The 15,381-nt window shown below is 40.4% G+C and overlaps 1 protein-coding gene across 7 annotated transcripts; it reads right to left on the minus strand.

The window, feature by feature from the left end:
* Positions 1-533: 533 nt before the first annotated feature.
* NDC80 (NDC80 kinetochore complex component) lies at positions 534-15,260 on the minus strand. Of its 7 annotated transcripts, none has more exons than XM_079982709.1 (17): positions 15,240-15,260; positions 13,936-14,068; positions 12,356-12,445; positions 11,209-11,335; positions 10,524-10,696; positions 8,493-8,595; positions 7,878-7,967; positions 7,144-7,237; positions 5,267-5,373; positions 4,992-5,136; positions 4,400-4,605; positions 3,716-3,868; positions 3,215-3,304; positions 2,644-2,736; positions 2,032-2,162; positions 1,699-1,801; positions 534-773 (listed from the first exon to the last, which is right to left on the minus strand). In XM_079982709.1, the coding sequence occupies exons 2-17, from the start codon at positions 14,034-14,036 to the stop codon at positions 636-638; spliced, it is 1,944 nt and encodes a 647-aa protein (XP_079838835.1). In that variant the 5' UTR covers positions 14,037-14,068; positions 15,240-15,260; the 3' UTR covers positions 534-635. The 7 variants fall into 7 exon arrangements, with proteins under 7 accessions (XP_079838835.1, XP_079838829.1, XP_079838830.1 ...); XM_079982703.1 differs by lacking the exon at positions 15,240-15,260 and adding an exon at positions 15,087-15,233 and having other exon boundaries at positions 13,936-14,065; XM_079982704.1 differs by lacking the exon at positions 15,240-15,260 and adding an exon at positions 15,087-15,233.
* Positions 15,261-15,381: the final 121 nt, after the last annotated feature.

Consider the following 15,381-nt stretch of genomic DNA (forward strand, 5'->3'; position numbering starts at 1 on the left):
CCTTCTTAAGGACCAGGAGAGTGGCCATCATTCATATATTTTAAAAACCACCATAGCATATAGCACAGGGTAGCAAGCAACATCTATTTAATAAAGGTAACTATGGATAATACACAAAAATAATACACAAAAATAGGATAATACAAATGATGAAAAGTATAAAATTTAACAAAACATGTACATGTTATTAAACTCTTCAGGGAACTATACAAATTAGTAGTTTAACAGATAATTTAGATAGTGCTAAATAGCTCACTAGACCAAGTCCCAACCCTTAATTGCCTTTTGAAATTACTTAACCCAATATTAATAGGAAAATAGTTATATGTGTCAAAATACAAGCTGGTATAAGAACAGTCTTTGTATCTACAGTTTGTTTTGTAATATTTTTGAAGAAGGGCTGCAACATTTTACAAAAAGTGAATGAGACAGATAGCATCTTAGAAAAGGTGTAGTGTGTACGCCTATCCATGATGCTAAGTCCCATTCAAGTAAGGACATTAAACGAAGTGAGGGATATTAACAGCATGTTTCATCTTTAAAATACTTACATGCTAAATTGGAATATATGGAAATAAAGTAAAGTTAAGCATAGGATAATGTTATTTGTAAAAGATTCAAATAGGTTTTCACGCTTATTTTTCTGAAGCATACAAAGTCTCGACTTTCTTTTTGTAACTATTTAGGATTTCTTTCAAGTTTGCCAATGGATCTTCAGACATCAGTTTACCAAATGCCCTATCAACTTTTGCATTTTGCTCAGTCAGGTAGGTCTAGAATAAAATAAGAGGTCAGATTTTAGAACTGTATTTTTGAAAGGCATAGCAGCAGAAGAGAAATCTCAACCTTTTACCTTTTATAAAAACAAAGCAAACATTGTGGAGAAGCAACATAAATTTATGTTGGGAATATGTCTCATCATTGTGCTAGAAACTCTTGTCCAGACCCAGGTAAGAAAACCAACACAGAGAAACAAGCTATTGCATGCATATCATTTGTTGGATCAGGAACCATAGGCATACATCCAAGGCACTTTGTTGCCCTCAGTTAGATGTGCATTCAAATAAACATGCCCATGCAGTAAATCATACAGTATGATCAGGATTTTTTTGAGAAACTAGCATAGCATGATTTTAATAAATTAGTAATCCCGTAGAATCATAGTGTTGGAAGGGACCCTGAGGATCATGTAGTCTAACCCCCTGCAATATGCAGCTGCTTGCCTTCTTTCTAAGCTGCCAGAGAAATACACCTACCTATGAATCTTAACCTATAATATGTAGTATTTTATCAGGCATAATTCCAACACATATATGGAAACAGGAATATAATATGAAAGTACCAAATTATTTTATCTCCCCACAATTTGCAAAGCTTCCATGTACCTAATCAGGTCACTTGCTCCACCTAAACTCAGTGCTATCTGTTCTGACTGGTAGCAGCACTCCAATGACTCAGACTGAGGGCTTTCTCATCACCTATCTCATGGAGATGCCAGGGACTGAACCTGGGTCTTTCTGCTTGCACATCTTTCTGCTCTGTTACTGAGCTATAGCCCCTCCATATGAAAAACACATGCATGGTTATTAAGCTATGTATGGTCGCTCATGAATAAATAAGCGCTTAAAGAAAGAATAAGCATTTAAGGAATCACAGATTGATGAAAATAAACAACAGTTTAAGTGTAGAATTAGTTACCTTTACAGACACAAGATGGCTAGATGTCAGTTCCAGACAGAGTTGTAGATTTTTATGCACTCTCCGTTTCTCTTCCGATGTTGTTTTCATAACCACTTGGTATCTGGGGAGTAAATACATCATGACTACAATCCAAAACTGTTAAGTATGCTTATTCATTTTAAAGGGTGAAGGCATACCAAATTTGGTGTTAGATCTTTTCTTGCACATTCATTCAATATAGATACTGTTCAAAAATAACTGAGCACTTGCAGAAGAGCAACAAAATTCAGATACATTAGTGTATTTTAAAACACATCCTACATCTACATCTCAATAGACTATTCCACTTACTGGCATTCGAGTTCTTGTAGCTCTTTCTTAGCTTCGCTGACACCTTCATTGACTCCACCCTCAAGCAAATATTTATGTTTTTCCAACGATTCCAGCTCTTGGATACCTTTTTCTTCCTCTTCTTCAGTTTTCTGCAATATGAATTATCACTTCAGAATACATTAATGTAATGACATGGTTGTAACATGTATATAGACACTATTCAAAGAGGAAATTGGGAGGAGGGATATAAATATAAAATATAGTGGCCTTGTTTCAATTCCGGAATATTGCTCTAGGATAGGGAATATTTTTCTTCACCAGCAGATAATTAGTTCCCATTCCAGGTGGAGGCTGTGAAGACTCTTGTGGTGTTTCCTCAAGCTTTCATGAAAATTCAGACACACTATCTGTCACAAGCAGTTTGTCTCTTACAAGCCTGCCAACTGAAGTAGTCAACCACTTCCCAATTTCAGATGTCATTTCATAAAAGCAAACATTCATTGTCCTAAGTCAGCACTTTAAAGGAATTATTTAGAAACATATATTTATAAATAGATGCAGACTAGCAATACAGTAAACAAATTACTGTTTTGTAAGTGTTCAAACCTGTTTAAGCAACACTTTACCTACCTTCATTATTTGCTGATAATGATCTTCCATTTTTTGGCCTTCTTCTCTTAGCATTTTCAGAGTGCTGTTCTGCTCTGCTACCATTGTGCTTCCCTTTAAAAATATGCATTTAATAAAAAGATATCAATAGCAGAAGAAAGGAACAAAGTAGCCCCTGTATCCAGTCCTTTTCTTAGACATCTACACTTCTAGTGGCAGACAGAACACTCCTAACATGCTGCCTTAGAGGATCAGGGAATGAGTTTAGAATCAATCATATTGTCAGATTTGGCATCTCAAGAATCTAAACCTTCACTACTTAGCCTACATGCAGAACAGGGTTTGAAAATGCATGAGCTATATCTACATTCAGAGAAGTTAAGTGTGTAGCTGAAAAGGGATTAAAGGCACCAATAGTTCCCTGTCTTTTCTTCATTCCACTATTCATTCAGCTATTCCCTCCACTACTAACTAGCTACCTGTACTTAACCACCAACACAAATCTACTTAGTTTATATTTTTTGTTTTGGGGACAGTTAAAATTTTGAAAGGCAGTGGTTTCCGATTGGAGCCAAAGTATTTGGACACTCACCTGTTCTAAGGCCTCTTCTAGACCAATTTTTCTCTTTATTGCACTTTCAATTTCGTCTTCAGTATTGCTTATGAGGAGCTTAAGTGGGACCTGTAATGATTATAGAGATATTGTAAAGGGGGTGGGGGGTGGGGGGGAGAGAGAGAGACAAAAACTGAGTGAAAGAGATTTCCATGAACTGATAGGATACCCAAGGGGCCAAATTAGTCCTGATTGCTTGCATCCTTATCCCACTGTGACAACTTTGGAAGACCTAGTTATATTTTAATAAATTTATGATAATACACTATCATTCTGATTCATTATCCATTCTATCATACGGACAGCCAGCATCCTCTTTACCAAGTTGCCATCCAGGAGCCTATGGGAAGTCCACAAGTAGGACAGATTAGTTCTGCTAAGTGTTCTTCATTTGTAAGCAATGTTAAAATCTACCCCCCACACACTTTGCATGGCTTTTTAAAGAGGACTATTTATACCAAAACATAAGCATACACTTACATGAATTTGTTCTCTGTATTTGACCAGACAGTTTGGCCCTGAATCTGGCTTAAACTTAATCTCAAAATCAAGGCCGCCGGAGTTCTCTGAATTTATAGGTATTAGTTTCAGCTTTCGAGCCCCTCTATGGAACTCTGCCAATTGGGCTTCAATCTGTCAAAGGGGGGGGGGGGAGGGGACACAAAAAGAGGTACAGCTTTAAAACACTGCAGTTGATAAATTGACAAGAGCAAGGAAACAAAACCTAAAGTATTTGGTGCTTTTTTGGTTCACATTTGTTTTGTTCTTCAACATGGAAAAAATACCCTTTCTATATTGTCTTTCAGAGTGTGATTCAGTAAAAAGTTAAGTAGTTGTTAGACTATAGTGACCCAAGCAGCAGTTGACCCAAGTCAGTTTTGCTACACCAATTCTCAACAAAAATATGCACTGTTGTAGCTGAAACAGGATCCAGTGTCAGGCAAACAGAACTGCAACTACTATTGCTTAAGTTAAAGACTAAAAGCAAAATCGTGGCTATACCTCATGCTCTAGCTGCTTGAGAAACCGTTAGGATTCTAGCAATCGCTCTTCTACCACAAGAATCAAGCTCTGCAATTTCATCCAGTTTAGAAAGCATAAAGTAGCAGACTTTGTGAGTGGCCAGAATATCTGATTTCAAAACATTAGTGTAGATTCACATACCTCTTCTTTTCCTCTAGCGTATTTTAATTCCTCATTCCACAAGTGATGTTGCTCTGTCTCCAGTTCCTTGGTTTTTTTGTTGACTGTCTGCAGCAACTCCTCTATTTCACTCTTTAGCCTCTCAATATCTGCAACTGAGTGCTTCTGATTATCACAAATGTACTTCAGTTGAGCATTCTCTTGTTTCAGGGCTTCCATTTCCATGGCTAAATTTAAGAACATGTAAAACTTTGTTAGGAACCCAAAATGAAAAACAGAACCAGTTACGAAGATGTTGCTGCAGATCAAAGTACTCATTTCTACTTCTTTTAAATTACCACAAAAAAGAACCTGTCTTATAGTTTGGAATAAGCCCTATATACTTTAAGGGTACCTTTATTTTAGATCTAAAATATATCTTCATATGGCTAACTTGACTTTGTTTACCAGCTCAGAGTAGTTCAAAAACAAATAATTTCTATGCAAATCCCTCCTTCGGAAAAAGTTCACTACAATACAGAGGTATGCACAATATTTTATTTTAGAAAACCTTAGATGGGACAGTGAAATAAGTTATACAGCAAGTTACTGTTGAGCAGTGTTTTGTCCTTACCACCAGCCTCCAACTCCTCCGTAATACTCTTTGATTTTTGACTGAACGCATTTGAGCGAGATTCCAGGTTGGCCATGTAAGCATTATATTTCTGAACATCTGCCTTTAAAGATGATTTCAGTTTCCGTAGATTCCCTAAACGGTCCTTTAAAAAAAGAAAACAAATGCCCACAATAGATAAGTTAACATACTGCAATGAAATCATATCCTGAATGGCAGATAAAACAAATGTGGGGAAGATATTTTAAATAGTATTCCCACAGCCATTTACACACCGGTTCACTTTCTCTCTCCTTCTCACGCTTTGCAATCTCCTCATTCAGCTTTTTTAGTTCTGCTTCAAACGCCTCCAAATGATGTTCATTTATCTTAAACAGATCCTCTGAAAGAAAAAGAAAAAAAAGTCAAAATAACCTGCTAATAACTCAACACACCAATTATACCAAAACAGGGAGCTCAGAACAAAGACTACATTAGGAAGCAAATTTACACAGGCTTCTGCAGATTTTTCAAGCCACTGCTATTTTGCAATGCAATGTCCAAAAGGAATGAAGTTGCTGCATTGCAGAATAGATTGCCCTAACTGCTCTCTGTGTGGAATACTTTGTCGCTTGTTTACATGAAATACAAGTTGTGTGTGATGAATACAGTAAAAGTTTCAATTAGCACTTATTTTTATTCGGTACATTTATATTCTACCTTTATTTCATCATTGAACTCAAGGTGGTGTACAAAGGGCTCCCAGGTAGTCAATTATCCAGGCAATGTCGGTACATAATTAGCCAAAAAGCTACATCAGGGGGCAGAGAGCATGTCCTAGGACCATTTTTAATATATTACAGTTCAACCAAGGCTAGAATAGTTTGGTTGGATAGGGGAAATGGAAACTACCAGATAAATGGAAACACCATACGGAAATGTAAATGGGCAACATATATGGAAACATCAAAAAAGGAATAGATTTCAGGGAAAGATGGAAAGCAAGGCAAATGCATGAGGACGAGAATTTAAGGTACCAAGCTTTCACTAGTTCATCACATATTTCTCTGTCAAAACATAGTGCGCACAGGAAGACTTGATGCCTGGTTGAAGCTGTTTGAGACGCTAATACTATTCCCACCACCACATCTATGGGGCATTAAAAAAAATCAGTCCCCATATTTTTGCTAAAATTTAATCAAGCATCCTACGGGACTGCCTCTCCTGGTATGCCCCACAGAGAAACCTACGGTCTGCAAATAATAACATCCTCAAGGTCCCAGGCCTCAGAGAGGTTAGGCTGGCCTCAACTAGAGCCAGGGCCTTCTCGGCTGCGGCTCCAATCTGGTGGAACGCTCTGTCACAAGAGACTAGGGCCCTGCGGGACCTGACATCTTTCCGCAGGGCCTGCAAGACAGAGTTGTTCCACCAGGCCTTTGGTCAGGGTGCAGCCTGACTCCCTCCTCTGGCAACCTGCACAGAATTTTGCTTAATCGGTTGCCATTAATTTGATTTTAGTTAATTTTTATAATGAAATATTTTTAGAATGTGTGATTATTTGATTGTTTGATTATTTGATTATTGTTAGCCGCCCTGAGCCCAGCTTCGGCTGGGGAGGGCGGGATATAAATAAAATTTATTATTATTATTATTATTATATTATACTCTTGCCCACATTACTCCAGTGTAGCAGCTCTGCTGTGGACCTGGATACTGCCAAATAGCAATATTTAATATTAAATACCTATGGACTATTGACTAGAATGCCCCAATGACCTAAAAACTAACCCATGCCTGTCAGAAAAGACTGATAAAATGCGGAACTGTAGTTTATCAAGCACAAATTGTTTATTTTTTATAATCAATGATTACTTTAACCAGGGATAGGGTTTCCTAAAGATACCTGGACTGGATTGGACTGTTTTTATCCATATGACTTCTAGAGGCTAGATATAAGTACTTGGGTTCACAGAAAAGGGAGCTGGGCAAAGTGAGAAGGTTTTTGAGATACGATTCTTCCATTTAACTAAATGAATGATTATATTTCAACAAGTTCACTATGGGTTAACCATTTTTTAAAAATATGTTAACTACAGAAAAGTGCTGAAGAAACCACAAGATTAGCATTTGCACCCATTGAGTTCTATTTAGTTTTTAAATGAAAACTACTTACTTAATTTGGAGTATATTTCAGCATCGAATTCTTCAAAGCTGTCTCCACCCCTCATAAAATGGTCATAACATTTTATAGTGTAGTCTAAAAAAAGCTGCAAATAAAGTTATTCAAGTCAGTTTCATTATAGGGATTTTTAACCACAGAAGCAGAGGCCAATCAAAACTGTATTATGTAGCAAGTCTATAAAATAATCCAAGATGAGCAACCAAGTTATTTATTTCTACATTTCCTGGAATCAGCTGCATTTTAGCTAGAGCTTTAATGGAACTTCAAACAAATAAAAAAAATATTTTTGTATTTTGAGGGACATTAGGCGCATGATTCTATCTGCTAACTACACTGGCAGGGGTGCTTTAGGAATTGGTGCAAATCTTCTGCACCACTGTATTTTGGAAATACACCACTGTGTGTGTGGGGAGAGCAGAAGAGGTGGTAATGATACACTGTTGAAACAAATGGAATTATAAAATACTCAGATGGATACTCATCCCTGTCTATTAAAAGGATTTAAAGCATGAGATTAGTAGACCTCTGTAGAATTTTTTCTGTTTCTCTCAAAATGTTCTAAACTCTGTGCCTATGTGTAGGCTCACAGATGAAGAGACTGTTGGGGCAGAGTTGGGGAAATCAGGAGGGAGGGGAAGAGAAGATGTCTCTTCCTTTAGACCAGAACATTGCTTTTTTGTGTTCTTGCAAAAATCGCACATTTCCTGATATTTCACGTCACATACTTTGTTATGTATAATTCCATCTTCAGTCTCTCCTTCCAAGGTCTGCCCTTCATCAAATGATGGCATGTTTTCTTTCAAATAAAAAGACAACTGAAAAGGACAGAGAAGATCATATATTAACATGCATGAATTAGTACTATTCAACAGAATACAGCCGATACCTAGCTGCTGCTGTAGACCAGCGCAGTTCATGAATAAATGTGCAAAGTATATTTCTTTACATTTATACAGGAGTATGTAGGTTTCTTTAGTAATAGCAATGAAGCTGTACAAATCTCTTGTCAATACCACATTTACCAAAATAGATGTAACCAAGAAAATGCAGTATTAAAATTACCTAGATATTATTGCTTTGGCCGAGGCTTCTCTATATCACCTAAAGTCAAAGTAGTTCTAGAACTCTTAAGTTGCAAAGAACCTCGCTGCCAAAATCGCCAGAAGAACAATGAGTCCAAAATGGCTAGGAGTTTAAACATTTTATATTGGTCAGGTAGAGTCTCCATGTTTATAAAAATATAAAAAGTAAAAGTAAACCCGAGCTTTCCATGTTTGATTTACAGTACTTGCAAACCCTGTAAAAGTAACTGGAGACTTATTCCAATGGCTTTATGGTACCTTGACACAATCTGTCAGCCAGACCAGAGCTCCTACAATCTGAGGCCATGTATGTGGTGCTCCCACTGTGCACATAGCACTTTTTGACAATGCAAAGGGGTATCTATAACAAAAGCAGAAAATATTAGAAAGTTGTGTAATATATTTTGATTTTTAAAAGATACAAAAATATATGCTATTTAATATTAAGGCTAGGAAGTGTAGTCAGACGTGAAAAGCATTTCCCCCCTCCACTTTGATTATGCATCAACCCCACTAGAGATTAGGATATGGTGGAGGTTTGTCTGCAAAGCCCAGCCACCTGAGAGACCTTGCTGAGGTTGCCAAAAGCAGTCAATTGAGAAGCTATTTACTGCTAGCAACGATCCCATCACTGGTAGCCAGTGTAGGGCTCTGATTCAGGGCATTACAGGGGTGGAGCAGAGCTAGCTAAGGATCGGTTGGATCCACGACTGCTTCCTGCTGAGAGGTCCCCTATTAGGACTCCTTAGGTGCACCAGCCTGGTGCTACTGTAGTAAGAGACAGACCACATATCTGTGCCTCTCACACAAACACATTATACCAGTACAAGCAGCAAGGTTTTGGATGTGGCAGTGACTCTACTCTTCCATTCAGTTGCTCCCTAGCCCCATTTAGGATTGCTCTGCCCAAAGTTCAGTTAATGTTATTTCTTACAATCCACAATTTGGCTATTTAAGTTGACTGTGCATAGCATATTGACTATGCCTGTGTCAAAAGATAACATCAGGTTATCAAAGCTAGCAAGACCAGGTTAAAGTCAAGACTTGTTGCATAATTGCCACCCAGTCAATATTTGCAATATACTTACTTTGTGCCAATATGTTAGTGAGGTAGACCACATGCTGTATACTCAAGCACTTCAAGAGAATGATTGACACAGAGTAGGAATCTCTAGTTATACATATAATGGACTCAGCTAGATTGGTAAAGAAAATGTGTTTTATGTGTGTTTTACAGTGGTACCTTGGTTCTCAAACTTAATCTGTTCTGGGAGTCCGTTCGACTCCCAAAACCGTTTGAAAACCAAGGTGCAACTTCCGATTAGCTGCAGGAGCTTCCTGCACTCAATCACAAGCTGCGGAAGCTGCGTCAGATGTTGGGCTTCCAAAAGACGTTCTCAAATCGGCTAGTCGTTTGAGTACCAAGGTACCACTGTATATGGATGCATTATAACAGTGACACCAGATGGAGCTGTGGAGTTCCATCTTTGCTAACACAATTTCTCATAAAGTTCACAATGCATTTAACTGAAATGCTTCCTTGATCTGTCTAGATCCAGCCAATTATCATTTCCTACACAAAATAGGAAAGATGGATCATATTTCTACATTTTTGATAAATATGAAATAGTATTCTTAATGTGAGCCAGTGTTTTATGAGTAATGAGCCAGTGGACTATACAATGGTAGTTATTTCAGATTAAAACAAATGCCATACATTATGCCTACAGGCTTTGTATTGGGCACAGAAGGGGGAGGAAACCTGAGCTACAGAGGAAACTGCCCCTTGATAAAAGGTTAAATCAATGTGATGAAGTCCATTGAGAAGACTTGCAATATGTTTCTTGGCTCTGGCACCTAGTGGCTCCTTCCTCCCTCAGTTTGAGGGGCAGAGTGTGATGATGCCTTCACCTGGCAGCATGTCAAAAAGTATAAAATGCTAATTAGTGTTGCTGAAACGATGTTTTATGACTGTGTTGAACTAATGTAATGAAGGGGTGGGTTTAATGATTTTACAATGCTATGTGCATGCATGTATTGTCTTTGAATCCTTTGTAGTGACTTCCACAATTGGGTTGCTACTTTGCAAATGCAATCATTACCTTATTATTGTCCTCCAATAAGGGAATCTCCAAATTTTCTTTACATAGGGAGGATGGTTGTGGCTTCCCTTAAACAATCTGGTGGGTGAAGTTCGGCCCACGGGTCAGAGTTTCCTGTTTTTAGCAGTGTAGACAACGTTCTCATACTGACAAAAATGTGCATATAGTATATTATCCTGGTACTTACCCAAGCTCTTTAAAATTTCTTGGAATTTCTTCTTCAAACTTAGAACTGGGAAGCTCATAAGAAGGGCAAAATTGCCCATAAATAAAAGTGAAGATTTTCACGAAGTCCTTAGTAGATGGAGCCTGGAGTGACTTCACAGAGACGGTAGGACCATATCCATATGTAGTAAGAAACTGAGGGGAAAAAGTTATATTTCTATCACATTTAGTTATCTAAAAATTATACATCTTATTACAGTAAAGATCTATGAACAGCTTATACATAGTGTATATATGTTAGATTTCACGCAATCCAAATTAGGGCACCACTCAAATAAAGCTAACCATGCAAGTTAAATGAATTTGTCTACAAAGACTTGTATGAGCAAAAATACTTGTCTTGTATGTTGCTGGCTTTTTAAAAAATCCTTTTTTCAGAAGGTGGCATCTTAGAAAAGGCATCCCCACCCCTACCAGTATAAAAGAAAGGAATGCCTCTTCTAACAGCACCAAGCACTTTGCATTTAAAAAAAAATAAATGTATCAAAGTATTTAACACTTTAAAAAATCCAGCTGCTCATTTACTTAGGGTATTTTTTTTTACCCTTTTTATCTTACAATGAGATTCCTAAGGTGGATCAATCAGGGGCAACTAAAATCAGCTAAATATTCCAAACCCAGGCCAAATGTAAGTAGTTTAAAAGTACTTCGTAGAGTTGTCGGATACATTGCTGGACGTATGCTTTATCATGAAGTGGCCTAGGTTCCTTGATCTTTTCCATATTCCCGAATGCCCCATACTGGCTGCTTCGTAAGCTTCCAGGGCCACTAGTCCTAGAAACAAAGGAGTAAGATGAGAATCTCAAGTTAGCTGCTACTACACAAACAGAGCTACTTGGACACAAGTGTTAGGTTACAAGAATAAGTCAGACTCACAGTTGACAAAGTCATTCAACTTGCCACACCACAGTATTCCACCAGAAAATTAAAGTGAAGTGGGGGGTTTTCCTTTCCTAAGGTATTCTTATTGTTCTTTCTAGCCAAATAAAAGTGTTAAACTGCTCTATATCTGGCTTGAAAAAACAAAGCAACGTAGAGTTCTCCCACATTCAAAGGGTAGTGTCAGGAGACTGCCATCGGAACAGGGAAAGGAAGCAGAGGGGCAGTTGGGTTACAGGGAACCTCCGAAAATCTTGCGAAGCATTCCTCTTCCTGTGGTGGGAAAGCCATACCTCCAGTGGGGAAGAGGGGGAGGGACCAGAAGATGCTGCTGGGAGCTCCAGCGACGCACCTCGCACGTCTGAGGGTGGGGAAAGCCACACCTCCGGGATTAGGGAGGGGAAATGCTGCCGGGAGCCTCAGCTCCGCTTCTGGCCAAGCTGGCCAGGAGGGAAGTACGCCTCTTCCGTCACCCACCCTACGCAGAGGCGCAAAACGCAAAGAAGGAAGGAAAAGGCTGGGGGTGACTAAGCTCTTATGTTGGGGGAGGACCTGGAAACGACCACTCCCAGATTCTGCTAGCGATTGAGGCAGACATGAACTTGTGGTTCTGCACTGTAAATAGTTTTGCACCAAAATAAAACCTGTAAAAGACAGATCGGAGTCCTGACTGGTTACTCACGAGCAACCACCATTGCCACCTGACAGGTAGGTATAGCTTCTAAGCTGGTACTTCCAAGCATAGGAAATAACAGTGTTGCAGCATTTCCGCTGGCTGGAAATAGCATCACAAAGTTACACCGTTCCAGCCTTCTAAATGGTGCTGTGGCTTAAATAGCCTCATGCCCATTTCTTTTTTAAAAAATTCTGCCAAGTGTAGGCCTTTCAGGAGTTTTTGTCTGTGTGTTCTATTACCTTTTGCCAAAGAAACTGGTTTTCCTTTCCGATGTCACTGATCCACGTTTCCCCACACTCAGCTTTCCAAAGGTTGTCCTCCTCTCTTGTCTTGAAAAGAATATTGATTTGCACACATCATAGTGAAATAAGTTACCTTTAAATTCTGTTCATTTAAGTTGCCAGCTATTAGTATTAAAGTGCAATACAGATGTTGTTAGGCTGCATACATTAAGTTTGATATACATCCACTTAATTACTTTTACTCTTGCTTACCCTTAAAAAAAGACCTTTTACTGTGACTTATGCTTATTTTTAATGTGTTATATACAACACCTTTAATAATCTCATTAAAATAGAAACCAGACATCAATAGGACTCCAATTTTCAAAATGTGTACTTTAAGAATGTAAGACAAACCTTGCTGAAAGATGTTACCAGTGAGAAGCTTATGGGAAGTTTGTGGATGAGATCTGAGTGGAACATTGCTTCTTCCACTTACAATTTCCAGGAACTGGCATTCAGAGGTATACCACCTCTACTAGTGGAGGTAGAGCATAGTTTTATCCTCCATAAATTTTTCTAGCCCTTTTTAAAAATAATTCATGTTGGTTGCCACCCCTACATATGGTAGTAAATTTCATGGCTTAACTATGTGCTACGTTAAGAAATACTTCCTTTTGTCCGCCCTGAAGCTCTCAGCATTCATGTTCACTTAATGTCCCCTGGTTCTGATAAAGAGGAAGAAACACTATCCCCAATCAAACTCATCATGTATAACTTTATACTTCCATCATGCCCTTCCCTGGCTGCTTACCTGCCTTTTCACCAAGCTTAAAAAGGCCCTGATGCTGTAAGCCCAGGCTTCCTCAAACTTGGCCCTCCAGATGTTTTGAGACTACAATTCCTACCATCCCTGACCACTGGTCCTGCTAGCTAGGGATCATGGGAGTTGTAGGCCAAAAACATCTGGAGGGCCGAGTTTGAGGAAGCCTGCTGTAGCCTTTCCGCATAGCTGCTCTCCACCTTGAACATTATGTTTGCCCTTTTCTAGCTCTACAATGTCTTTTTAAGGTATGAAGATGAGAAGTGCACCCAGCATTCCAGGTGCAGGTCACCAGAGAATTGCATTGGCAGGTTTGTTGTTGTTGTTTTGTTCTGTTCTAAGAATTTTAAGGTCACACACACACACACACACACACACGATGTTCATAAATGTACCAAGCAAACACATACAAATATGTAAACCACATGTCTGAAACCCACAGAGAAAAGTCCTGAAACCATTTTCTCTTTCCCAAAATGACCTCAAATATTTCTCTGCAAGGTTGAAGGAAATGGGAAAAAACCTCCCCACTGTCTCTGTGCTCACAAATCCTGCCTTAAGGGCACATTTAAGGTGTGAACAGGGTGAGCCTGTGACCTGGATTCAGGAATTAAGTAGTTATTATAATGAAAGAGTGGCCAAAACCCAGATAATGCAATTGGGTAACCTGCTAGACAGGAGATAACACACTCAGGATTCTGAGCAGCATCCCAGGACCCCTTTTGTCTTTCAGGAATGAAACCCTGCCACAAGAGAAATTACCTATCTTACTTACGTTAGAGGAGTATTGGGCACCGCCTTGTTGGTATCCTGCACCCTGAGAGGATGGATGGACTGCCGGCAGCTGAGGCGGCTGGTACTGGAGCTGCGATGCATCGTTGTAGGCAAACTGCAGAGGAGCAAGCCTGCTGGAGGGAGTGAAGATACTGCCTGGTCAGCGACAGAACTGGGAAGGTCCAAGTAAGGCTATTCTTTTAAAAGCTGGGCATCTGTCTATGTTGGTTTTTTATCTGTGTGCTGCCTTGAACCCCATCAAGGGAAAAGGCAGACTTCAAATAAATAGGTCACCATCATCTACCACGAGGCAGGAAGGCGACTGGGGATCTTGGGGGCGAAAGTCTTGCCCCATCGAGAAAAGGGTCTCGAGCCGCCCCAGCAGGAGAGGACGCTCCAGCACCCTCGCCAGTGGTGTAGCTAGCCGCTGGGGTGCCAGGTGCGGCGTCCTGCAGCTGGGGACGAGGCACACTACATGGAGCCTCCCCCTTAGCTGCCAGGCGGCTGAGGGAGAGAAGGAGGGCAGACACATGTCCCACGCTGCTGTTTCAGGCAGTGCACTGCCTGCAGGCGCCCAAGCCACCATGCAGGCCCCGCGGTAAGGTGCCCAGTGCCAGCCACGTTTTGTTACGTTTGTTGACTGAACTAAAAAGTTTTGTGAGCTCAATTTTTTAAAATTATTTTTAAAAACTCATTTTTGCCATCTCCTTCAGGGATGCCACCCAGAGCAGCCTGCACACACCTCCCCAGCCACTGACCCTCACCCTGGGTTAGGCAGAGTAGGTCGAGGAGAACTGCGCCCTTCCTGAGAAGGGAGGCAAGCAGAGAACCGGGAGGGGGGGCACTTTCGTCCCTTGAGGCTGCAGCCCTGGGCAGCCTTTTACCCGAGAGCAATAAATAAAACTCCCGCTTGAACACACCGAGGCCAGAAGGTGCGGTTAAGGGAGGGTTTCTTTCCAATGGAATGGGAGAGGGGGGGAGAGAGAGAGAGGAATATTTCCAAGCATCTCACATTAGGAGACGGGAGGCTTCGCAGAGCCTCAGCCCACCGGCGAAGGATCAGAGGAGCCTTAAATTAGGGCGCTCCCTGCATAGGGCGCTGGGAAATGAAACGGTTCCCCCCGCCCATAGGTCCCCCCCCCCCGCCATCACCTCCTTCCGTCGAGTTGAAGAACCCCCGACCCCACTCAAGGCCTGCAGCGCCTGCGCCAAAGGGCTTTCAGCCCCCGGTCCCGTTGTTTAGACCCTTCTCGGTCTAACCGCGGAGCCGCTCTTGGTTGGTTGGTTGTTGTTTTTTTAAATTACCCGCCAATCAGGAACGTCACCAGTGACTCCCTCAGTATAAGAAAGCGTGAAGGGAGGAGAGGCGACGTCACTTCCCTCAGAAAGAGGAAGCCGCTCCTCACGGGCGAAATGATCGCAACAGCAAGTACGTTTTCATCTCTAT

This window comes from Podarcis cretensis, assembly GCF_951804945.1.
Source record: "Podarcis cretensis genome assembly, chromosome: 7".
Taxonomy (NCBI): Eukaryota; Metazoa; Chordata; class Lepidosauria; order Squamata; family Lacertidae; genus Podarcis; species Podarcis cretensis.